The 26,332-nt window shown below is 42.2% G+C and overlaps 1 protein-coding gene across 1 annotated transcript in view; it reads right to left on the minus strand.

Annotated features, from left to right (window-relative positions):
- The window catches only part of COL9A2 (collagen type IX alpha 2 chain), a 79,299-nt gene that overhangs the window by 34,067 nt on the left and 18,900 nt on the right, over positions 1–26,332 (minus strand). Inside the window, exons 6-14 of the mRNA XM_088462689.1 lie at positions 24,677–24,712; positions 24,553–24,576; positions 24,401–24,454; positions 22,420–22,473; positions 16,729–16,776; positions 7,665–7,721; positions 7,480–7,533; positions 3,750–3,803; positions 393–446 (exon numbers count right to left, since the gene is read on the minus strand). Coding sequence (XP_088318815.1) covers positions 393–446; positions 3,750–3,803; positions 7,480–7,533; positions 7,665–7,721; positions 16,729–16,776; positions 22,420–22,473; positions 24,401–24,454; positions 24,553–24,576; positions 24,677–24,712 — 435 coding nt within the window. The remainder of the gene's footprint in view (positions 1–392; positions 447–3,749; positions 3,804–7,479; positions 7,534–7,664; positions 7,722–16,728; positions 16,777–22,419; positions 22,474–24,400; positions 24,455–24,552; positions 24,577–24,676; positions 24,713–26,332) is intronic.

Here is a 26,332-nt window from a genome sequence, read left to right on the forward strand (position 1 = left end):
ATACTTTTCCGCCTGCAAAACAGGCGGAGTAGACGAAAAGTCCGGGAGGCGGAAAAGTATCGCGGGTCTGCTTAATTGAATATGGCTCTATGGAGGAAACATAGAAGAAGAAAAAGGCATACTACAAGAAAATGGCCATCATTCTCCATAACACTGATGGCTACATGTGTGGCTATGTGGCAATACTCTAGGTAAATGTAATACAGTTCTACTTTTCCATTTGGGAGGGAAATGAGATTGTGGATCAAGACTTATTGAATAGTTAGACCTTGCAGACAAACAACACTTGCCAGACTATGTACAGGGCTGTTCCTATCCTAAGGCAAGGTCTGAGTGTAATAATCCTCTAGAGGCTGTCCCAGAAACCATATTCTGTCCACACAGACACTTACCGTCTCACCTTTGGGTCCAACCATTCCTGTGTAACCACGGATACCTATTGGGCCCTGTGTTACAGATGTCAAAAATGTTATAAGAAAAACCAAGTCATGCTTTAATATTTACCAGAGTATCTACCATTTGTTGTATAATTGCATTATAATCAACTACTGTAGTATGAATCTATGATATATTAAAAAAAATCCACTGATAATATTGTTATCGGCTGCTCTCTCCTTCCTGGCATTCAGACTGGCACAGCACAAGCTATATAATTTAGAAAAAAAATGTTTTGCAAACATAAAAAACACTCATTCAATAAACAGTACCTCACCTTAGTTTGGTCCTATTATTATTTCACTTAGTGCACAATACATACATATAGGGTTTGCCTAAAATAGGACTTACAGTTGGAAAGAATAGTAAATATAGTCTATCCAAGGAAATTCAGCCAAATGTTTGTAAAATTGACATAATTCTTTAAAAAAAAGAACAAACTAGTAATTTTGTTAGTAGATTTGGTCAACATTGCATTCAATTTACAGTAAGACATGTTTTGGAACAATTAGGTCTTAAATAAATGTCTCACTGTACTCTTATGTGAGCAAATCAGTTTACACTTTAAATATATGATATTATATTTTCTTCGCTCCAGAGTAGGTTACAGCAATGTACAAGTACAGACTAGGCGGGATGCAGCAAGGTGAGAAATGCGGTCAAACCCTGAAAATGCTAATTTGACCGCATTCATATTATGCACCAAGCCCCAGAATGCGATGCACTCCGGGGCTTAGTTGCGGTGGGTAACGCCAGCTTCCCAGGGGCGTATATATAATGGGTGCAGGGTGTGCGGGGCACACGGGCCCCTGGGTCCAGGAGGGCCCCGCACCACACACCCTGCACCCATAGTATTACTTACCTCTCCGGAGTCCCACGTCGGCGCGGGGGTCCGGCTGCTGCGGCCATTTTCCCATTGTTTGCGCATGCGCAGTACAGGGAAAATGGACTATGGGCGCACTCTAGTGCCCAGAGTCTATAACTCTATAACGCTCAGTGTGTTGCCGGTCGCCGGACAGAGAGGAGGGACCCGTGTCGGAGACTGCACATGGGCCCCCTCCTCTCTAGAAATGCCCCTGCATCTTTCTGATGCTGTTACCCTTAGAAGCCTATGGGCTTCTTTCCGCAGAGTACTGTAAGATGGATCCTTTGCAGCACCCCCCACGGCACGCGTGTCCTTCTGCCCATGCGCAGTAGGACGCCGGAGGGGCTTCTAGGTCATAGATCTTTACTTCCAGCTTTGAACCAGTCCTGCCTAATGCGTATGCACCAGCCAAGTGTGTGTAATAAATCTCTATAAATGTAAATGTAGCATATAGGCTACAATGCTAATGCCATCTAGTGGTAAATGAGGCATTTTTTGCAGTGTCCATAGAAAACTATGGGGACTCTTGATGTGATCATTTAGAAAGGGACCACTTCTATTAACTAATAAGAGTATGATACCCCCTTAGTAAATAAGTATACTCTAAAATGCTCCAAACCTCTGAAAACAGCTACATTGGGAAGACTGACCTGTATTTCAATTGAAATAAATATAGGCCCCTATATGCTGAACAGAGGAATATTTCATAACCTTTTCCATAACTTTCATGGTAACACATCTTTGTGGTAAATTAATATTCAATAAATACTACTTTCAGATAACTTTAATAATACATTTGTTTGTACATGACCTCCTGTCAGTTTTACTTTTAGTTTTAAATTGCTTTTTCTTTGTAGCTTTGTTCTGCACTTTTCAGTTCTGTGAAGTTAAAGCTGCTTGTGTTTGTTGTCCAGGGATACTACACAGATATTATCTGGTTCTCATGTTATCCAAAGAAGTGAGCACAGCAGAGCTGCCATGTTGTCCAGGAGCCACGAAAGGAACAATTTTGGCTCATAACATAGGGATATGGTTAAAATGAAAAAGCACTGAAGTAAACCTGAAATATAAAACAATGTAAGGGGTAAATTTACTAAAGTGAGAGTTTTTAGAAGTGAGTTTTAGAAGAGATGTTGCCCATAGCAACCAATCAGATTCTAGCTATTATCTTCTAGAAGGTGCTAGTTAAATGTTAAGTAGAATCTGATTGGTTGCTATGGGCAACATCTCCTCTAAAACTCACTTCTAAAAACTGTCACTTTATTACCCCTAAGACTTATAGAAGGACATATACAAACCAAAATACTACATGTATATGAAGGTAGAAAAGTCCTTTAGAAACTCATTGCGCGTAGTATATACTACTTATGCTACTATCTTGACTACAATTTGTACTAAAAGAAATACAACATTGCCTCCACAAAGTGGCAACATAAGTGTTTGTAATAAATTACCAAATTCAATGGCTATTAAACACAAGGTAACCAGTGATATGTGACTATGGGCCTGTTTCAGTATGGATCGCAACTGCGATTGCAATAGCAGTTATGCACGCAGTCTCGCTGCAAAGATATGCCAATCCTTTGCGATCGCCTTGCCATACGCAGCCTGATATAAGGACGCCCACCTTACCTTACACACATTCGCAATACTTAGCAAGACTGCAAAACCATTGGTACAGTCGAGTACCATCGCAGCCTCATGCACACTTGCACAAGCTCTGATCTTACTAAGGAATTGCTAACCTCATCGTACGTAACCTCATCGTACGCAGTGAGTACACAAGCTGCGTATGGCATCGCAGTGCATAATCTATGCACGCCCCTGTAATGGCATTCAAACGCACTGGCACGGCTACGATTCGCCGACCACCCCCCCTCCGTCACGACCCCCAAACGGTACTTTCTATCAATCACTCTGCGATGGGTCTACGTAGTCACTGTATACGCATGAACAGAACGCAACAATCGGCCGATTGCATGCGTAATCGCAGTTGCGATCCTTGCTGAATCAGGCCCTATGAGCAGATTCATGTTTCGTGAAGAACATACTGTACATACTTTTGGTATGAAAAGATTTGCTGTATCATTCTGGTGTTCATATTACTCTTGATAATAAAGCATAGTCTTCCAAGCCACACCCAGTATATTTATACCGAAGGCATGGGTTACAGATCTGTATCCTGGTGCCAGAATTAATTTTATAAAGAACCATAGACTTCGTAGCTGAGGCTTCATAAAAATGTCATCTAAACATTTGTACAAATTCAGGGGTATTAAATAAGCACATTTTGGCTATTGATGGATTGATCTATTGATCACTGAGGGGTTACTTTGAGGAATTGTTAAGTCCCTAGGCACATGAGAATACTTATTTAACACTTCTGTCCACATAATTATGTATATTTTTACAACACACTTCATTTATTTAGTTACGTAAAATACATTACCGGGGGACCTGGAATTCCTTGTTCTCCAGAAATCCCAACATCTCCTTTTGGGCCCTGAAATTGAGAAAGAAGGATCCAATTTATTTAGTGGAATGCAAATAATGTATTTCTAGATATAATTAAACATATTACTGACTATTGCAGCTATAACACAAACAGCTACTATTAATACTACATCAAAATTTGATTCGTCATAACATTTTATTTCTTACATCATGGAATAAAAATTGTTTTCTCTGTAGTGGCTGGGGAAAAGAAACAGTTTAAAACATAATCTGGGATGTGATTGGGACCCTCTCAATACATTTTTTTTGGTATTTAACCTGTTTATTGCAGTGATACTTGTCCTCTGCATTTATCTTAAAACTGCAAAGGATGAGTCCTCCATGGCAGTAGATGGAATAAAAAACAAAATATATTGACCTTCACCTTCTCCCCATCAGTCCTGATGACCAGTGGGGAGAGAAGGTGGCTGAGGGGGAGAGTCTGGAAGTAACATTGTCACAGGCATGGCATAGAGGAAGATGGGGGATCCTCCTTGGAAAGAGTGGAGTCCCTTCTTTCAGACCAGGTGGAACCATATAAGTTATTGCCTGGTCATCAGTGTGCATAAAATCATGGAGTCCAGGGATGGGGAAAGAGCTCCTCCATCCTGGCTTCCATAAATTAATGGGTACCCACATATGAAAGATGGGTTTCCCTCTTTGAAATGATGGGGACCCTTAGTACCTATTGTCTGGTGATCACCTGTCATCACCAGCAATATTACCCAGCACTACAGAAAACATAGTTTTCCATTTATATGTGGGGACACCCATATTTGAAAGAGGGGAGTCCCCTAATAGCTATGATCTAGTGATAACCAGACAATATCACCCTGCACTATGGCATTTTTCATAGCTGGGTGAGGGCACTGAATGTACTTAGGACAAAGTGAGAAGAACCTCAGCAGCAAAGGGGTTAAGAGACTCCAGTATGTATTTTGCTGTGTTCCGGCTCTTTGTATTGCTGGAATGAATGAATATATATATTTGTCTATTTAACCACATTTCCCTCTATGTTTCAATTCCTAAGTAACTAAAGCATCAGAACATCCCCATATTATTCTGCATCCCACTACCATGTTACATGTTAAGGACAGTATTCTCGCATAGTGTTAGACTGTGCCAAACATAGACTCGAGTGTTGAAGATGAAAAATTAAATCTTGGTCTTAGACCATATAATCTGTCTCTACTAAGCATCTGGGAACCCCACATGCTCTTTGGCAAACTGTATGTGATATTCCATGGAATTTCTTCAACAATAGTATTCATTTGCCATCCTTCCATAAAGCATATATTTGTGAAGTGTGCACGGGCTGTTGTTCTCTCAGAACCAGTTTACCCCATCTCTAACATGGAACACTAACTTCCAGAGAGGCTGAATCTGTATATCAAACGTATTGTATTAGTACATTATTAATATGTTATCGCACATTGTATTTATACAGTATATGTGGACACTAATGGCTATGTATAGCATTTTTGTAGCTTGCTCATACAATTCTCTGTTGCTTTATATAGTAATGATTATAATATGTACCCCTTACTAATAGGCTTTTACTTATAAGTATTGCTGTACCTCGCTAAAAACTATTTTGTAATTGCCAGTGATGCCAAAGGCTTCTTAGTGGCCTCCTTTGTTGTATGGATGGTATGAATTTTGAAAAATTCATAGTTGTACCGTATTTTTTTTTATGAAGGACTTGACAGTGCACCCAGGGATATTAAAAACCTTTTTACACATTTTTCTTACATCCTCCATTTTATTGGTGCATTTTAATAGTCTGCACTCGATTTTGTTGTAAATGTTCTTTGATCTTCATGATGAAGCTTCTGTTTCACAAGACACTAACCGCATTTCTTAAAGGCAGATGTATGAAGACTACTGATTGTACCAGTGTTTATTTATGTGTATTTAATTTTAAACAAAAGGAGTGGATACTTATGTAATCAAACTTTGTCCATATATATATATATATATATATATACATATATATATATATATATATATATATATAGATATATATATATATGTTATTTGTAATTAATGAAAAAGAATATATTACAAAGTATTCTGTGCTGATCATTGAGTAGAATAAGTCCATCTTGAGTCCATGATGTACGAAAATACATTGAGAAACATGTCATTGATGGATGAGACTTGATCCAAAACGCTATATTTGAATAGAGGAAGGTTGTAATGGTTTTTAAGTATTTTTATGATGATGTTGCTCCTGTTACTGAAAATATTTTCATACTTATTTCTTATGTGTCCGACATGACAACTCAGATGTATGAATACATTACAGCATATGAAACTCTATCTATATGAAATTAGCCCAGAAATCTTTCTTATTGCTTAATGTGGAGATACTGTAAACAACTATTTAGAGGCATTTCACAGTCTAATATAGATATTTTATTAGTGTTGTGAATACAATAAATACAAATACAGACATTTCAGTACTTTAGATATTTGTTTCAAGAAAATTTAGTATTTTTAAAATACTATGTTCTACTTAAAACAGCTGGGTCACCCTAGAACCACCCCCTTGTAATAAACGAGTTTTTAGGGGTCTATGCAGGGGCGCCGAGAGGGGGGGAAGTGGGTACTAATTACCCGGGCTTGTTGGAGGGGCCTGGTGGGGGCCCAGGTCAGGCAACCCCCCTCCTCCATTTTATCTGTCAGCAACCCAGCACACAGCAGCTGCAGTAAGAGCAGGGAGGCTGCTTGCTGCTGCTGAGCAGTAGCAGCTGCAGTCTCCCAACCTCTGTCTGTGGGGGGGAGCGATCGCACTGATCGCCCCCCCGATTGGCGCCATACTGAGGGACTCACATGATACCCCCATGAGTACCCAGGCCACTTGGCGTCCCTGGTCTATGTACTAAGCCTTGGAAAGAGATAAAGTGGACGGGGATAAAGTACCAACCAATAAGCTACTAAATGTCATTTTTGAAACATCCTGTAAAGTGACAGTTAGGACGTGATTGGTTGGTACTTCATCTCCATTTACGTTACCTCTCTTAGAATACCAATACACTAAGTCCACTACCATAGCTACCAAACTGCTTGGTAATATTTCAGATCACTACAGAAACAAACCACAAATGTTATATTTTAAAATACTTGACAATAGTTTACATATAATGGAGATATACATGCCATGGTGTAGGATTATATCAGACATGTTAGAGATAAATAGAGACAATTCTTCAGTAGCATCTTTTTTACTCAACACAAAAATCAACTGTATTCAAATTAATTTATAATACCCCTTCCACACATAAGTTGGAAAGGTCTGACCCGGGTTGACAGTCCCGGGTCCGTGACCCTGGTCGCAATGAGGGTTTTTCCCGGGACTTAAGACTCGGCTCAAGTCTAAAAGGTGCGACCCAGGTCTTGATGTGATTGAAAATGTATTTATATATAATTAGTAATTTGGAGTTGTGCACCTGTGATCTGTTTGTTTCTGAGATTACATAATCTCCAAGCGTCCACTGAATGATGGGAGACCCTGGTCACTGAAAGACCTGGGTCTGGTGTGAAGGGTGACAACTCGGGAATAACCCGGGTTGTCACCCTTGTGTAAAAGGGTTAGCTCGGCTTTAACCCGTGCTCAGTGTTCCAGGTCCGAGCCGATTTGAAGCTGGGATTTTATATCTTAAAGGGGTGTAAGATATACTTACAGATTTTCCCTGTTGTCCTGGCTCACCAAGGGGACCTGGACGTCCTTTGTGCCCCTTAAAAAGAAAATAGGATCAATATTAGTATCTACAACACAGTCATGTGATAACTAAGAAGACAGAGAAATTCAATGTTGAGGATAAGGATAAAATGCTCAGATAAAAATTGGGAGATTAGAGTGACTCACCTTCACCCCTTGTAGTCCTTGGGGACCCTTTGGACCTGATGGGCAGTTTGTTGGACACTGAAAAAAAACACATTACTGTACATTGAAACATTTTCAGAGGCCTACAATACAGTGTACAAAATAGATAAATATGAGACCAGAGGGACAAACTTGTGTTGACTCCTGGTTTATGGCTACTGTTCAATATACTATCTTACTGAGATAGAAGGAAATACACAGTACACACTTTCAATCCAATGTATTTGAAGTGACAAAAAATTGTTCTGAATACTTGAATAAGTTTGAGGAAAGATAAGCACCCTGTTTAGGATGGAATATTGCTAGTTCACCAGGGGTTAAAGGACAGGAGGGGGCATAGCCAGGATTGTGTCCATCAAAATAATAGCCTATGGCAGCTATGAAGGGCAGGGCCTCTACTATTCATTATAAATAGTCTGGAAGAGGAGCCATCGTCCTCTTTTCCAGTTCTGGAACTCCACTCACCCACCCGTCTAAGCTGCTTTGTATGCAATTCTTGTTGATTTTGTTGGACTTTGCAATTTCTTTTTTCCTTCCAACAGGTGGAGGTGCAGCCTAGCTGGAAGCAGTGCTCCTAGACAGCCTATTATAGCGTAAGAGTGCCTGGGTAGCACTTGCCTTTTGATAGCGTCAGTTGGTCATTCCCCTTAGGGGGGGACCGGGCCTTCATCTTAAGGAGGGGTCAATGCTGTTTCAATTAAGGGAGAATGGTTCTGCCTCAGGTCAGTTTGCGCTGGGTGGGGATCCGCCTCTTATTATGTGGCCTTGGAGCACTGCTTTTTTACTGCCACCATCTTTCTAATTACAAATTGATCAATACATTTCGGCTGTGTCCTCTTTTAATTCCACATAGGTGTCTGTGTGGTAATTTCTAGTTTGTAGTTAAGTGAATGAATTAGCATAATGTAAGATTCAAACAATGGGTGACTTATGGACAAGTGTAAATACATTTGGGCAAAACACAGGTAAACTCTTCCAATGCTAAGAAGAGAAATAGCCATTGGGAATACAATAGCAAATTGACCTTTATAATTTTCAGCATTTTGTGGGAATCATATATGAGGGTGAAATATTGAAATATACAAGTCCCTAGCATTGAGGCTGTTTCAATCTATAATGAGGGAACCTGATACAGCTGTCTCATGCATTATGCTTTGGAGTTCAGCAAAGTAATTTATTATTTATTCTTGATGCAAAAGTCTAAATAATAGCTTGTTATCTTTTTCCTGGTAGATCAAATAATGCCTGTAAGTGAAAATATTTGTCTGAGGTTGTACAACTGCATAAAGCTCATATACTAATGTTTATGGGATTTTGTATAAAGGATTTTAGCAGCTGAATTTCAGCTGCTGCCTCAGGCAGAGAATGTAGGCATTCCACACATGTGCCTATGGGAATCGGTATGAGTTACCGCCGGACCTAAGTCGGGCAGTTCAAATACGCCGGAAGACCAGCACTAGAAGGTCCCGACAGGGTAAGTATTTCTACTATTCCTAACCCTCTCCCCCCCCTTAACTCTAACCCTCCTTTAGGGGAGCCTAACCTCCCCCCGTAAGTGCCTAAACCTAACCCCCCTCTCCTCACCCTAAACCTAACCCCTAACCGTCCCAGGGGGGTCCCAAACCTCCCCCCCCCGGGGGTGCCTAACACTAACCCCCCTTCCCCTAGCCTGACCCTAACCCTCTTGGGGGGGTACCTAACCCTAAGTCCCTCCCAGGAGCCCGTGACCTAACCCTCCCCCCCGCGTAGTTGTCCACACCGCCGCCCGGCTTACCTTCGTTCGGTATGCCTGGTATCAGGATCCCAACATAGGGATAATGATAGGCGTCAGTATTTCGATGCTTATCATTAGTCCCTTGTCGGGATATGACAGTCGGGAAGCCGGCGGTCGGCATTTCGGCCGTTGGCTTCCTAACTACATACCATGCCTATGCTATGCATTGATTATTATGGAAAAAATGGCAACACATGTAGAATGGGGATGCAGTCATCATGTCGACAATCACAATGTTGACAGCCATAATACTCCAACTGTACAGAAACAAATGTGCATAACTAGAGCCATAGGGGTATATTTACTAAAGGTCAATTTTAATTGATTTCAAATCGACTAAAATTGATCAATTTCGATGTTGTGTTTCTGGGGTTAAACACACACATTTTCGAAAAGTACATTTTTTATTTGGTTTTTAAGTGTTGGTAAATGTGTGATTTAGCCCCAGAAACAAAATATCGATGTTGTTTAAAATGGATTAAAATCGACCTTTTGTAAATTTACCCCATAGCATAGGGTTTAGTCCACAGAGTTCTTTGAAATCTGTAATTGTGCTACCACCTTGGTGGAAGTTACAATTCAGGCAATATCTATTGGACTCATTTTAGTTAGCCCATTTTATAAAATAAGGGGGTCATTCAGACCCACTCGGGAGTGCAGGACGCGGCAAGCGGGTCGATGTTTCCCCACTGCGCATGCGCACGACGGAGGGAGCTCCATCGTGCGCATGCACGAGACCCAGCGAGCGACGGGCTCTCCATCGCTCCGGGTCTCGCACCAAAGGGGGAGTGCTGTCGATGTTGATTGACAGCTCGCCCCCTTTGGTGGGCGTGCCGGGGGCGTGCCTGCCAGACGGAGGCGTTCCCATGGGAACGCCTACCGTCTGAAGCCGGCCCCTCTCACATCACTAGTTATGTCAGTGGGAGTGATTTTTGGCTCTGATACAGCCAAAATCACTCCAGGGCTTGCGGCAGCGAGACCCTACCACAGGGTCTCCGTCGCAAGCCCGATGGTCGCGATGGTCAAGACCATCGCGACCATCATCATGGACGCTCGCATATGCTGTGGGTGGTCCGTTAAAAGGTGCTGTAACCCCCAAAGTGCACTCCAAACAAAATAAAAAAAATTTTTCTGTGTTTGTGAATTGTGTGCACTGTGGCTGCACGTGCATCAACAAAGGAGCAGCGCCAAGCGTGCGCCTGTGTCATAAGTAAAGGGCTGGCTGGCTCGTCTGTTAAAGGGTGCTGTAACCCCCAAAGTGCACTTCAAACAAAATAAAAAATAATTTTCTGTGTTTGTGAATTGTGTGCACTGTGGCCGCACATGCATCAACAAAGTAGTGCCAAGCGTGCGCCTGTGTCATAAGTAAAGGGCCGGCTGGCTCGTCTGTTAAACGGTGGTGTAAACCCCAAAGTGCACTCCAAACAAAATAAAAAAATATTTTCTGTTTGTGAATTGTGTGCACTGTGGCTGCACGTGCATCAACAAAGGAGCAGCGCCAAGCGTGCGCCTGTGTCATAAGTAAACGGCCGGTTGGCTTGTCCATTAAAGGGTGCTGTAACCCCCAAAGTGCACTCCAAAAAATATTTTTTTTTTCTGTGTTTGTGAATTGTATGCACTGTACGTGCATCCTCAAAGCAGCAGCACCAAGTGTGTGTCTGTCTGTTAAAGGGTGGTGTAACCCCAAAAGTGCACTCCAACAAAATAAAAAATTTTCTTCTGTGTTTGTGAATTGTCTGCACTGTAAGTGCATCCTCAAAGCAGCAGTGCCAAGCATGCGTCTGTCTGTTAAAGGGTGGTGTAACCCCCAAAGTGCACTAGTGTCCAACAAAAATAAAAAAATATATTCTGTCTTTGTGTGTGCCTTAGCCGCATGTATATATCAATATAACATAAATGGAGGACCAAACTTTCTCCGATAAAAATAAAATAGGGAAAGATCAAGAACCACTTCCTCCTAGTGCTGAAGCTGCTGCCACTAGTCATGACTTAGACGATAACATGCCATCAACGTCGTCTGCCAAGGCCGATGCCCAATGTCATAGTATAGGGCATATACAATCCCAAAAGACAAAGTTCAGGAAATTGACCTTAAAAAAAAACATTTAAATCATCTGAAGAGAAACGTAAACTTGCCAATATGCCATTTACGACACGGAGTGGCAAGGAACGGCTAAGGTCTTTCCCTATGTTCATGACTAGTGGTTCAGCTTCACATGACGATGGAAGCCCTCATCCCTCTAAAAAAATCAAACGAGTTAAGCTGGCAAAAGCACAGCGAAGAACTGTACGTTCTAAGAAGATATCACAAATCCCCAAGGAGAGTCCGAGTCCAAGTGTGGTGGTGGTTGCGATGCCTGACCTTCCCAGCACTGGACAGGAAGAGGTGGCTCTTTCCACCATTTGCACGTCCTCTGCAAGTGCTGAAAGGAGCACCCACAGTGCACTTGCTGATATGCAAATTGAAGATGTCACTGTTGAAGTACAACAGGATGAGGATACTGGTGTAGCTGGCGGTGAGGAGGAAGTTGGCGAGGAGGATTCTGATGGTGATGTGGTTTGTTTAAATCAGGCTCCGGGGGAGACAGTTGTTGTCCGTGGGATGAAAAAGCCCATCACTGGCAATATTTCTATCCAAATCCGGACAACAACTGTCTTGCCATATGTACCATATGTAAAAGTGAAATAAGTAGGGGTAGGCACGTTAACCACCTAGGAACATCCTCCCTTATACGTCACCTACAGCGCGTTCATAAAAAGTTACTGTCAAGTTCAGAAACTTTGGCTAAGACCGCAAGCAGTCCAGGGACACCTAAATCCCTTTGTCCTGTTGTATCCAAGCACCTGCAAACCACACCGTCAACTCCCTACTTGTCAATTTCCTCCTTAGTCAGGATCGGAAGTAGTCCTGCAGGCCATGTCACTGGCATGACTGACTCTCCTATCCGGGATTCCTTCGGAGGATCCTGCATTGCTACGCCTACTGCTGCCACTGCTGCTGTTGCTGCTGGGAGTCGTTCATCATCCCAGAGAGGAAGTAGGAACACCACTACTTTTACTAAACAATTGACCCTCCAACAGCCCTTAGCGAGGAGGATGAAGTACGACAGCAGTCATCCTGAAGCAAAACGTATAACTGAGGCCTTGACTGCTATGTTGGTGTTAGACATGCGTCCGGTATCCGCCATTAGTGCAGTGGGATTTAGACAATTTATGGAGGTAGTGTGTCCCCGGTTCCAAATCCCGCCTAGATTCCACTTCACTAGGCAGGCGATACCAAGACTGTACAGAAACGTCAGAAAAAGTGTCCTGAAAAATGCGGTTGTACCCAATGTCCACTTAACCATGGACATGTGGACAAGTGGAACAGGGCAGACTAAGGACTATATGACTGTGACAGCCCACTGGGTAGATGTATCACCTTATGCAGCAACAACAGCAGCGTCACCAGTAGCAGCATCTCAGAAACACCAGCTCGTTCCAGGGCAGGCTACGCTGTGTATCACCAGTTTCAGTAAGAGGCACACCGCCGACAACATCTTAGAGAAACTGAGGGAAATCATCGCCCAGTGGCTTACCCCACTTAGACTCTCCTGGGGATTTGTGATATCTGACAACGCCACCAATATTGTGCGGGCATTACATCTGGGCAAATTCCAGCACGTCCCATGTTTTGCTCACACAATAAACTTGGTGGTGCAGAATTTGCTGAAAAGCGACAGGGGCGTGCAAGAGACGCTTTGTGTGGGCCGAAAAATTTCTGTCCGCTTTCGCCATTCAGCGACTGCGTGCTGAAGACTGGAGCCCCAGCAAACACTCTTGAACCTGCCCTAACATCACCTGAAGCAAGAGGTTGTGACGCTGTGGAACTCAACCCTCTATATGCTTCAGAGGATGGAGGAGCAGCAAAAGGCCATTCAAGCCTATACATCCACCTATGACATAGGCAAAGGAGGGAGTATGCACCTGACTCAAGCGCAGTGGAGAATGGTTTCCGTGTTGTGCAAGGTTCTCCAGCCCATCGAACTTGCCACACGTGAAGTCAGTTCAGACACTGCCACTTGAGTCAGGTCATTCCCCTCATCAGGCTTTTGCAGAAGCAGCTGGAGAAAGTGAAGGAGGAGCTAAGACGGAGCGATTCCGCTCGGCATGTGTGATTGTGGATGAAGCCCTTTATTCGCTTTGCCAGGATTCCAGGGTGGTCAATCTGTTGAAATCAGACCACTACATTTTGGCCACCGTGCTTGATCCTAGGTTTAAAGCCTCTTTCCGGCCGACACAAGCCTGCAGAGGTGCAAAGACCTGCTGGTGAAAACATTGTCAGCTGAAGCGGAACGTGACACGTCAACAGCTCCTTCTTCATTTTCTCTCGCAACTGGGGCTGCCAGGAAAAAACTTAGGTATCCTTAGCAACCCGCTGGCGGTGATGCAGGGCAGGCAGGACCAAGTTTGGACATCTGGTCCGGACTGAAGGACCTGGCAACAATTTCTGACATGTCTACTGTCACTGCATATGATACTGTCACCATTGACAGAATGGTGGAGGATTACATCGGTGACAGCATCCAAGTAGGCATGTCAGACAGCCCGTACCAGTACTGGCAGGAAAAAGAGGCAATTTGGAGGCCCCTGTACAAACTGGCTCTATTTTACCTGAGTTGCCCCCCTCCAGTGTGTACTCCGAAAGAGTGTTTAGTGCACCCAGGAACCTTGTCAGCGAAAGGTGTAGGAGGTTGCTTCCACAAAATGTGGAGAAGATGATGTTCATAAAAATGAATTATCAACTCTTCCAGGGAGACCAGCCTCCAGAACGTACAGAGGGACCTGTGGTGGTGGATTCCAGCGGGGACGAATTAATACTCTGTGAAGATGAGGATGTACACAACACTGAAGAGGGTGAGGAATCGGTGGATGAGGAGGATGAGAACGACATCTTGCCTCCGTAGAGCCAGTTTGTGCAGGGACAGATTAATTGCCAGCTTGTTTTGTGGGGGACCAAACGAACCAATCATTTCAGCCACAGTCGTGTGGCAGACCCTGGCGCTGAAATTATTGGTTTGTTAAGTGTGCATGTCCTGTTTATACAACATAAGAGTGGGTGGGAGGGCCCAAGGACAATTCCATCTTGCACCTCTTTTTTTTCTTTGCATTATGTACTGTTTGGGGCCTAGTTTTTCAAACTGCCATCCTGTCTGCCACTGCAGTTTCACTCCTAGATGGGCCACGTGTTTGTGCCGCCCACTCATGTCGCTTAGCATAGTCATCCAGCTACCTCGGTGCAACCTTTTGGACATAAAAACACTATTGTGAGGTGTGAGGTGTTCAGAATAGACTGGAAATGAGTGGAAATTAAGGTTATTGAGGTTAATAATAGCATAGGAGCAGAAAAACCCACAAATTCTAAGATTTTAGCTGTTTTTATGCTATTTTTCAAAAAAATACAGATCCAAAACACAAAACCCAGAACCCAAAACACGGAAAGGTGGTTTTGGCAAAACCAATCCAGAACCAAAACACGAAGAAAGATCCAAAACACAAAACACGAAAAGTGGCCGGTGCACACCCCTAGTCTACACATACCAATACTTGTCCGTATGGGTTTGGTTACTCGGTTTGTTATGTTGCCAAGACTCCTGGATGCTACGGAGAGCAGCGTGAGGATGGAGGTGAGTATAGGATCTTTATTCCAGGTTCTCAGAAATGGATTCTACATGGGAGAAGTGGACCGACCAGCTGGCACAGGTAAGTATGTGTGAGTGAGGTAGGTAGGTATGTAATAAAGTTTTACTTTAGACAATGTGTGTGTGCTGTTTTTTTTTATTATTTATTTTACAGTGGAGGTACAGATGCTGGCCGCCTTCTGGCACGTGTAGTTCCACAAGTACCAAAGAGCAGGCATGCTGGCACCTGTAGTTCCACTGTAAATTACAATAGTTTAGAACTATATACCACATTATTACCTCTTACTCACCACTCTAGGAGTGTGGGGAAGAGCCCCAGGCTTCAGCCTATGCCTGGGGTTTTGGGAGAGAGGGGACCCCTTCTTGGAGGGGTCACCACCTCCCCTGAGATCCCCGGCTTGGGCTGACCAGCTTGGGGTGTTAATGCTTGGCTCTGGAGACCCAGTGATAGGGACTCCTGGCTGTGGCATTACACCCCGGTTGGTATGGGACTGGTACTGGTTTTAAATATAGGGGGACCCCTACGCATTTTTTCCCCCTATATTTAAAACCAGCACTGGCCCTGCAGCCAGGTGCTGGTTCCTAAATTACAAGGGAACCCTACTCGTTTTGTTCCCCGTAATTTTAGGAACCAGGAAGGGGCTGGTTATGCTTTTGGAGGGTGACCCTATGTCTTTTTTTTTTTATAAAAACACTTTAAATTAGGTACACATGCAGAAACATACACAAATCACACTGATCTGTGTATGTTTCTGTAAAACTCGCAGCTCAGGAGGTGGTCTATTTGAAAGTTCAATTTCTTTGCGAGTTTGCTACAATCTCACCCGAGATTATAATCTCGATTCTTGGTAAAGTCCCGAGTTGCATCTTTCTCATGAAAAGTACTTCAGAGTTTGGCCGATGGTGAGTTGATTCAAGTTTGCAATCTCACGCGAATATTTCAGTGAAAAATGAAAACTCTCTCCCAAACTCACACGAGTTTGTCTTTAGTAAATTTGCGAGTTGAAAAACATGCCTAAACTCATCCGAGATTGCAATCTCACCCAAACTCGAAACTTAGTAAATTTACCCCACAGTGTAGAATGGGGCTATATACATGTTCTATGCAGTTACAATAGGAACAAGTGTCTGTATTATGTTTTCTTAAATGTTCTTCCTATGATTCTAGATAAAAATGTATAGGGCTTTACAGTTACTGTTTCTGCTAAAGTATTTTCCAGATCAATATATTAATATTATATTTGACGGGGTACTTCTTTATAGCATAGACACATTAACATAATTCTGTCTAAAAGTCTCCTAAACCATTTATTTTTCATAGGCAGCCAGTTAAAGACCCCTGGAATCACTAATATATATAAATAAAAAAAGTATACAGAAATGTATACACTTCCTCTATGGTCACTTGATTTATTTGTAGGCCTCTTTACCCCATTATAATATAGTGCACTAAATTTGTCATAAATTTGTCATAAATTTGTCATAAATATTATTCCTTAGAATAATATTTTGGGGACAGATTCATGAGCACAGTAGGTGTTACCCTGGTTCAGAAGCAATTGACTGTACTACCCCCACAAAATGCACTCACCAAGAAATCAGCACTGCCTTCCAAGCCAAGGATGTTCCCAGTAGGACCCTGAAATGCAGAAGGTGTGAGACATTATACAGCATGTCATTGTCTGAATCTGCAGGACAAGCTCACTGTGAAATGTTTTTGTCTTATAAGTTATTTCGGCTCTACGCTCGTAAATTCCCATAATTACACAGACTCATCATTTACTGTTCATTCTCTAATTTAGGAACTGCACAGGGACAATGTGTTATACAGATAGTACATAGTGTTACAGCTTATAAAAGAGTGAAGAAAAAAATGGATAATAAGTTTAATAATGTATGTCAATGCAAATTGCAAAATACAGCAGGGGCCATAGGAAGAGGCACAGATTCTCTGGGAAAACAGATCATTCCCTGAAGGTAGAAGGAAAAAGGTCATACACTTTTAATAAATGTGCAAAATATGCTAACATAAGCTATATGGAAGTCATTTATTAATGGCAAGTTCAACCACATTTCCCTGCACTGGCCGCTAATTATATTCAAACTCAAAGCAATAGACACCAGGGACATTTATAAAAACTTACATAAAGGAAAAACATGTCACAAATGGAGTACAGGTTTGAGTATAACTAGTAAAGAGCATAGTGGACCATTAGTCGTAATATTGCGACTTTTGTGTACATTTGTGTGCAACTTTCAAACTAGCAAAAACTGAATCCACCACCACCATTATCAGCAGCAATAGACACTTCCACCTGCTGGCCTATGAGACATACAAAGACATACAAAGATACGTAGCCTAAAATGCATTACATAAAGACAAGTGTAGTCAAAAGTGGGCATGTCTGTAAGGGGTATGGTCGACTTGATTCTTTTATATTTAATCATTTAAACTATATCATATACTTATATTTTTAAATATATATTATTCTATTAAAAATGTAATACATTATACATCATTTTATATATTCCATCTTTATTGCTGTCATGTTCCGGACACTAAAAATTGCCTTTTCTTCCTGTCCGGTGTCTGTCCAGGCTAGCGCTGAGGTCTGCTTGCGCTGTGCATCACTCCATGATAGCATAGAGGTCCACTCACGCTGCACATCTCTCTCGGCTGGTATTGAGGTCTGTCTGTGCTGTTCCTGCCCAGTCCGCTCAGTGTCCTGTCACTGAGTGTGGAGATGGCTCCCCGCAGCTCCTTGCTCACAGCATGTCTTCTCAGTATGATGGTACATAAGCTGCACACCAGAGTTCCCTCCTAAACCACAGTATGGACGCAGCCATGCTGGACTCGGTCACCTGACACTCTTCCTCCGTTCAGAGCGCTGCTCCCGGACCAGCTGATCGCAGCATCCAATCTCTGGGGATCCACCCCTATAAATTCCAATTCCTGACTGGCTCCCATTGCCAGTACAATGGCCTGATTCAGACCCTGTCGCAAGCGCTGTGTGCTCGCAACCGGGTCGATGGTGGGCCAGTGCGCACGTGCGCGAGCCCCGGAGCGAGCGCAAAGAGCGCTTGCTCCAAGACTCACTACAAAAGGGGCGGCTGTCGATGTTGATCGACAGCTCGACCCCTTTTGTAGGCGTGGCCCGGGGGTGGCTACACAAACGGAGGCGTTCCCAAGCGAACGCCTGCCGTTTGTGGGCGGCCTCACTGACATCACCAGTGATGTCAGTGAGAGAGCTTCTGGCTCTGTTAGAGCCGAAAGCTCTCTGGGGCTTGCGGCCACAAGACCCTACCACAAGGGTCTCGTCGCAAGTCCGATGGTCACGATGGTCACAGCTATGCGAGCGGCCAAGAGGCCGCAACTTAAAAAGGAAGAGCCCACCCTGATTCAGAGCGAGCGCTCGCTTTTTGCGAGCGCCTCTGAATCAGGCCCACAGCTCTCAGGTACTCTGTATCTGAACGGTTCCAGTCCGTGTGATTCCAGTTCCAAGTATGGTTACTCAAGTTATCTGTACTCCAGTCTGGTTATTCCACTGAGACTTGTTACTACCTACCATCATCGGTTGTGTCCGATAATTCCAAACATCGGTTACATCTGATATCTACAAACATCGGTCCTATCCCGTATCCAAACATTGGTCCCATCTGATATCTCCAAACATCGGTTCCATCCAATATCTCCAAACACTGGTCTCAAACCAATCCTACTCTTCAATTCAGCATCATCGGTCTCAAACCGATCCTACTCATTAATTCAGCATCATCAGTCCCAAACCGATTCTACTCGTCTATTCAGTATCATCAATTCCAATTCTACTCTATTCAGCTCATCATCAGTTCCACATCATCAGTCCCAGTCTGATATCATAATCTTCAATTCTCATTCCAACCTGGTGTATAATAAAGACATTCCATTCCTGTCCTTGCCTTCGGGCCCATCATCCACTGCAGTTCCTCTACCTCCTCACATCAACACATGAGGAAGTCCTGGCTCAAGCCACCCAGATGCATTCACGCCTCTCTAGTCTCCTCTTCAGCTTCCCATGCCTGTTCTGATCAACCTCAACCCTCAGGCATGACAATTTCATCCATAAACTCTTCTTAATCAAACTGTATCATCACTTTTATGTCACCTTAACAACATACTTCTGCTCCTCTATCCTAACCCCCTTTTTTCAGTACTCTCAGACTAAGCTAACCCCATCATATTCAAATAACTAATCATTTTAATATCTGAGCACAACACACACTTTTACATGTACAACCTTTTACTACTATATAAACTCTTTATAGTCTGTGCCAGTGCACTAGCACTCTATCTGACATCACTACCTTCTACACCCTGCACTAGAACTCTATTTGACATCACTACCTTCAACAGTCTACAACCTGCACTAGCACTCTATATAACATTACTACCTTTACACCTTGCACTAGCACTCTATAACATTACTACCTTTACACCTTGCACTAGCACTCTACATAACATCACTACCTTCTATTCCCTGCACTAGCACTCTATATAACATCACTACCTTCTACTCTGTCTAACATCACTACCTGCTACACCCTGCACTAGCACTCTGTCTAACATCACTACCTACTACACCCTGCACTAGCACTCTATAACATTACTACCTTTACACCTTGCACTAGCACTCTACATAACATCACTACCTTCTACTCCCTGCACTAGCACTCTATATAACATCACTACCTTCTACTCTGTCTAACATCACTACCTGCTACACCCTGCACTAGCACTCTGTCTAACATCACTACCTACTACACCCTGCACTAGCACTCTGTCTAACATCACTACCTACTACACCCTGCACTAGCACTCTGTCTAACATCACTACCTACTACACCCTGCACTAGCACTCTGTCTAACATCACTACCTACTACACCCTGCACTAGCACTCTGTCTAACATCACTACCTACTACACCCTGCACTAGCACTCTGTCTAACATCACTACCTACTACACCATTGTATTTCTCTCCTGGGACCACATACTACCATCATGCTTCTTCATCTAGACTACAGTATACCAATCTCAGTTGCTCCCACCTTTACTGCGGACACCGACTCCTGTACAACATTATCACAACAACCACAAACAGCGATCCACGGCCATGGACAGATAAGCATTACTGAAATTCAAAATACGGGCACAAAATGTGCATATATATATATATACAGTGCTACAAATGATGCAAGATGCGGTTTTATGTGGAGCAAACTGACTTGAGCATATCCAACTTTTAAATCAAGGTCCCAGTTGTTTAATGCAGCATTACCAACAAAGAAAAATATTTTCTCATGGTGGCCCCTCAAATAGCTGGAGCCCTTGGGGCTGCTATCTGAGGCTGTTTTCCCAGGGTTCCTCTGTTTCTCTCATAGGCACAGACAGAAACAGAGTTGGGGGGTGTTATGGGATTGTAAATGGTAGTACAATCACCAATACAGCTTGCTCAACACAGTAATTACTAGTATATATTACAGAACTGGTAGAGCATTGGGGAAAATAGCTACATGTATCAAAGGTTCCCATAGTTATTTATTTCCCATGGTGGTAATGCAGTTCAAGTAACACATAGCACCTCTGAGTAGTATACTGTATTTCGGACACACTCTTTCTGTTTGGACTCATTACTCAGGTGGTTCTATCTTCATATATTCTTACGAAAGACAAGTGCAGATGCAACACTTCAAAGAATAGGGTTTATTGATCTTTATGACTTGTGCTCCTTCAGGACTCACATTCATAAATATTGGATATCCAGTTTTCACTCTGAATACTTGTACTGTGGACACTTACTTTGTATGGATCAATGACCATATTTAAAGATGTGTCCAAGCTGTACTTGCCATCATTTTAACCTCTGTCTACCACCTTTATATCAAGTTACTGAGAGCATTGTAGACTACTGTACCATGTATATGCTGACTAATGCTGAAGCTTATATTGCTATAATTCCTCTTCCCCATAGTACTACATCTTCCTCCCATTAGTACTAACTCTGAACTGAGGGCCTTTTGCAGAGGTAGTTCTATGCCAGCTTGTGTGACGCCACTATATGTGCAGGCTTAGCAAATGAATGGTGGCTTCTGTGCATCTGACACTTGTTGAAAGTGGAGAGAGCTACTGCGCACACTACATTTTCTTTCTCCAGGGAGGTTTCATTCCCTGTTCCAAGATGGCCACAGGACTTAGCTACTGCACATGCACAGCGCCATCATGTCACTGTGTTGAGTGTCACAGTAGGAGACAGTAGTCTCCCACTTAGCTCCAGAGAGACCCTGGTACCGTATTACTGCCACCCCCAATGCCTTCCAGCATCCTTGTACCACTACCCGGTCACAAGATACGTTCTCCAGCTGGTGAGTTGTATATCATCCTGCTCCTCTCAAGCTATGCTCCATCAAACCAGTGTATAACAGTTATTATGGCTATATCTCCTATAACACCAACAAAACCACTCCACTAGTTAAGCAATTGTGCTGTTTGTAGTCTCAGGGAGTCTTTTGGTGTGTACTGGAACACCTAGAAAACCTGTACACACATTTCCAACAACACACTCCTTGTGACTGGAGAGGCAGAAATGGGAAGGGGCATTATAACATAGGCAGAGTACAGAAAGGGTGTGTTCATTTAGAAACCGCCCAGCACAGCAGTAGTTTGTATTGTATTTATGTCTGTCAGGAGATGTATCTTATGTACAAGCTGATAACTAGCACTTGTAGTAAACCAGGCGTATGTGCTTCCGATGTTGATGTGCATTCATCCCAAGTTGGGTACCGCTTTGCAAATTTGCAGAATTATGCTTATTTTTCTGCACTTTTTCTTGTAAGAATAATTTGCATCCATTTTGCATTCTATGTGGACACTATATAAATAACTGTTAATAATAGTAAATACTGACCAACTAGCAGTGTTTCATTACACATGTATCAAATAGCTAACTTTTAAGTAGGAATTTAGGAAGACAACATAAGAAATCATAATATAATGAGAACATATTTAACTTCAGAGTAAGATGATATTTAGAATTTAGAATTTAGTTAGTATTTACTCACAAAAGAAACCATTCATCCTATCCACTAATATTACTTACAAAAAACAAACAAAATCACAACGTACAGACACGTAAGTTCCTGGTAGAATTCATTCTAGGCAATATGAGGTACAACTTAGCATTCTATAGCAAAGTTTCCCTTTTGATTGTAAATATAAATGACACATAAAATTATTGATATACATACAGGTTTTCCAGGGGGTCCAGGTGGTCCAGAAGGCCCGACAGGCCCTGTTATACCCTAAAAGAAAAGTAAAACATAAGAAACCATAAACATTGATCACTACTTGCATTGATCCGATAATGCACATGGATGACTATGTGAGGAGACATAGAAAACTTGCACTGTTGGAGTAGTGAGCTGGAGGGGTTAAAAAAAACACGTAAGGTAAAAGTGAGTGATGGAACAGACATGCTTCTATATTCATCTGAGAACTGTTCCATCCAAGTTATTGTAATGCAAGGGCTACATGTACTGAATGTACTGTAAATAATTTTATAAATACAGATGCCTGAGCCTAATACTGGGTACACATTAGGCAATATATTGTTTATACGAACGATATATCTGTGATGGACTACTTTCACAGATATATTGCATCTGCTGTGCTGCACGGGAGATGCAGTATATCTGAAAGATATCACAGCTGGTTCTCCTGGCCAGACATATCAGGCGCCCTATTGGTAAGTTGTATGAACAAGGTCATTTGTGCACAACCTTACCATATCGTTAGACTGGTCGGCCGATCTAACGATTTGTCATTCAAGTGTGTACCACACATTGCACTTTAGACAAAGAATAGAACCTTTGGGGTGTATCTTTGGCGAGAACTAGGTGCTACAAGAACCACAGGAGGGTTACAAACTACCCCCAGATAGACAGCCCTGAATGAGAAGATATACATTAGGGAATCAATTACAAATGAAAGACAAGTGTCATATGTTGCTGGACACCGCAGTAATATTTGCCTATTATGTTTTTATATTTAAGTGACACGGCATGGTGTCCATTCCACAGTGATTCAGTAATGGGCCAGTCTATGCACAAATTCCCCCAAAATAAGAAATAATATTCTAACAATAATTTAACAGTGGATAAAGGGGCGGAGCACATTTGAAGATGACCCTGATACTGTGGGGCTCTGTAATGGTTTAGCTGCTGCTCAAATAGACCTGAATCACTAATACCTTGTAGGCGGTAAGTCAGTATTTTCTTTTCACTGAATTTAGTTTTTAGTTCATTTGCAAACAACTAAACTACCTGCATAAACTTGAATATGTAAACCAATCTTTTTAAAAGGATGAAATCAAAGTATCTGCATCTTGAAATAAAAGTAGTATGGGTGTCCCCTTACTTTCAGGAGCGATGAGAGAAACTCAGAAGAAGAGCAAGCAAATATTAGGTTTAGATAAATGATGGTATCAAACAATGTGATGGGAGGTCATGCATTGCTTAGTGGTCATTTTTCTTTTTTTTTACGTGTTCTGAACAATATTCTTTTGAGATACATCTTCAAATCTACCATTTTTTTGTACACTGATTGCAAAGATAGACCTAGAATGTACTCTTGTGTATGCATGGGGCTGTAAAATATGTGCTAGTGAATATACATGGCTGTGCTGCTCCTTACAAATAGAGCTTTAATAAATTTTCCCAACCATGCGTCTCACGGTGCCCGTGAAGGATTTATGTGTACAATAAATAAGGAACATGAATAACTACTGAAGTCTCATGGAAACAGAATGATCACTTGACCAGTTAGTATGCTCTGATCATCATACTAGAAATAAACAGGTTTCTGGATGAAGGCAAAGTCTGCAAGGAACCAAGCTAACCAAGAAAGCAAAAACAGGGCCAATGTATGAGAAGGGTGAAAAGCGCGCAGACCTGCTGATACTACTGTGTATGTGACTCTTCAGCTGCTTCCACCTGAGCAGAGGAACACTCATTTACTAACGAGTTTTATCACCAAAACTAGTGATAAATGTCACTGTGTATGATAAATGGTGCTCCAGCCAATCAGCTCCCAACTGTCAACTGATAGAAAAATGACAGTTGGGAGCTGATTGGCTGGAGCACCATTTATCATGCACAGTGACATTTATCACTAGTTTTGGTGATAAAACTCGTTAGTAAATGGGGCCTATATGTCAATGAAATATCTTACCTTTGGTCCTGTGGCACCAATTTCACCGGGAAGTCCAACTGGTCCTGTGTTACCCTAAGTAAAAACGGTACATTGTCAATCTTTTTTGTATAATATGTTGCATATTGCATGTTATCATTTTAACAATAAAATAAGGTATACTTTACACTTACAGGAAGTCCAGCTATTCCAGGTCCCTAATACAAAAATGAGAAGGGAAATCAATTGTTAATATCATGTCAGCTAAGTATATAGAAATACAAGAAAGAGAATGGTGCTATGAATATGTATACTCACAGGCTTCCCTGGTGGCCCTGGTAGTCCAGACTGACCCTATATAACAAAGGAGTTTTATGACATAAGTCATATAATAAATAATATGATATTACATGTTTCCGTGCATAAACAGCTGTGGACAATAACCTCATCTCAAATGATCAAAGATAATTTACTACAATAGACATGTTAGGGCATTCCTCATCCATGCCAGGGAACAAAAAATAATAAATACATTTACGGTGTCCCTTCATTTACTCTTTACAGTACATAGTGAAAAAAGAAACAGCACAACCCACATTTAATATATCAACATTGTAACAAGTATTATCACATTAGAAGGTCCAGGAGAAGTTTTCATTTTGGGTCACAAGACTGCTCTGTGACTTCTGTCATGTTTATAGGGTTCGGCCAGTCATAAATTATATGTGGAGACCGAGATCTCTCCAGAAAAGTAGAAATGAATGAAGACAGGTGCCCAAGCAAATCCAGTTTGGTGACTATTCCTGGGTTCTAAATATGAAATGTTATAATAAATGCAAGAATATATCTTGGTGAAGAGTTAGATGGAATACAGTAGTCTTTTGTAGTTGTTGGTATGCTTAAAGGTGGCTGATTCTCAATTGGGAGAAAAGCTAAATAAAAGCATTTTTACACGTGACAAAACATATTGCAATGCACGGGGCGCAAATACTTTTTTTTGCATCCAGGGTAAATACTGGCTGTTCTTGCACGTAGCCCACAAATAGTGGATTGCTTTATTTTTACACTACAATTGAGATTTGAGTTTGGACACACCCCTGAAATGTAAATCTACAGTATCTGCATATTTTAAATCTACCCCACCTGCAGTGCAGGATGGCTATACCTAGGTGTAAAGTTACTTGCTTTTTTTTGCTTTGCTCTCAAATCTAGTATCAACTCCATCAGGGGTATATCAAGAGAGGAGGGGGCCCGTGTGCATTCCCCTTCCGGGGCCTCCTCCTCTCTCCCCGGCGGATGGTGGACTGACCGCAGCAGACCGCAGTAGACTCTGGGCACTAGTCTGTGCGCAGAGTCTACTGTGCATGCGCAAGCTGCCGTGAAAATGGCACGGTTGCCATTTTCCTCGTCGATTTGCCCACTGTGCATGTGCAAAACGCCGGGAAAATAGTAATTTTCCAGGCGTTTAGTGCAGGGGTGCGACAGCCAACGCGGGACTTCGGAAAGGTATGAATGAATAAGAGTGCAGGGTGTGTGGTGTGGGCCTCCCCTGGACCCATGTGTACCGCACACCCTGCATCAATTATTGATACGCCCCTGAACTCCATAATCAGCATTAAATAGGAAAAGATGAACTAAAGTTATATGTTGTTTTATATATATATATATATATATATATATATATATATATTGTGTTATATGCAGTTTCCACAAGGAAACAATTCTACTTCTGCCAAGGAAGAATATGATTTAACAGTGACTATAATGAGGTGTAGAAGGTATTTGTGGGGAAAGGATGATTACAAAATCATTACCAGGGTCACTTTATGCCAGTATGCATGGGGTTAGAAAACAATAATCTACTGCATTGTGATTGTGAGTACTGCTACATATGGAAATCAGGAGGATAAAGCATGGTAAAATAATAAATAGAGAAAGCAAGATAATATAAAGAGAAAGGTTATGGAAAAAAAG

The sequence above is a fragment of the Taudactylus pleione genome, unplaced genomic scaffold, assembly GCF_031769625.1.
Source record: "Taudactylus pleione unplaced genomic scaffold, aTauple2 ptg000007l, whole genome shotgun sequence".
Taxonomy (NCBI): Eukaryota; Metazoa; Chordata; class Amphibia; order Anura; family Myobatrachidae; genus Taudactylus; species Taudactylus pleione.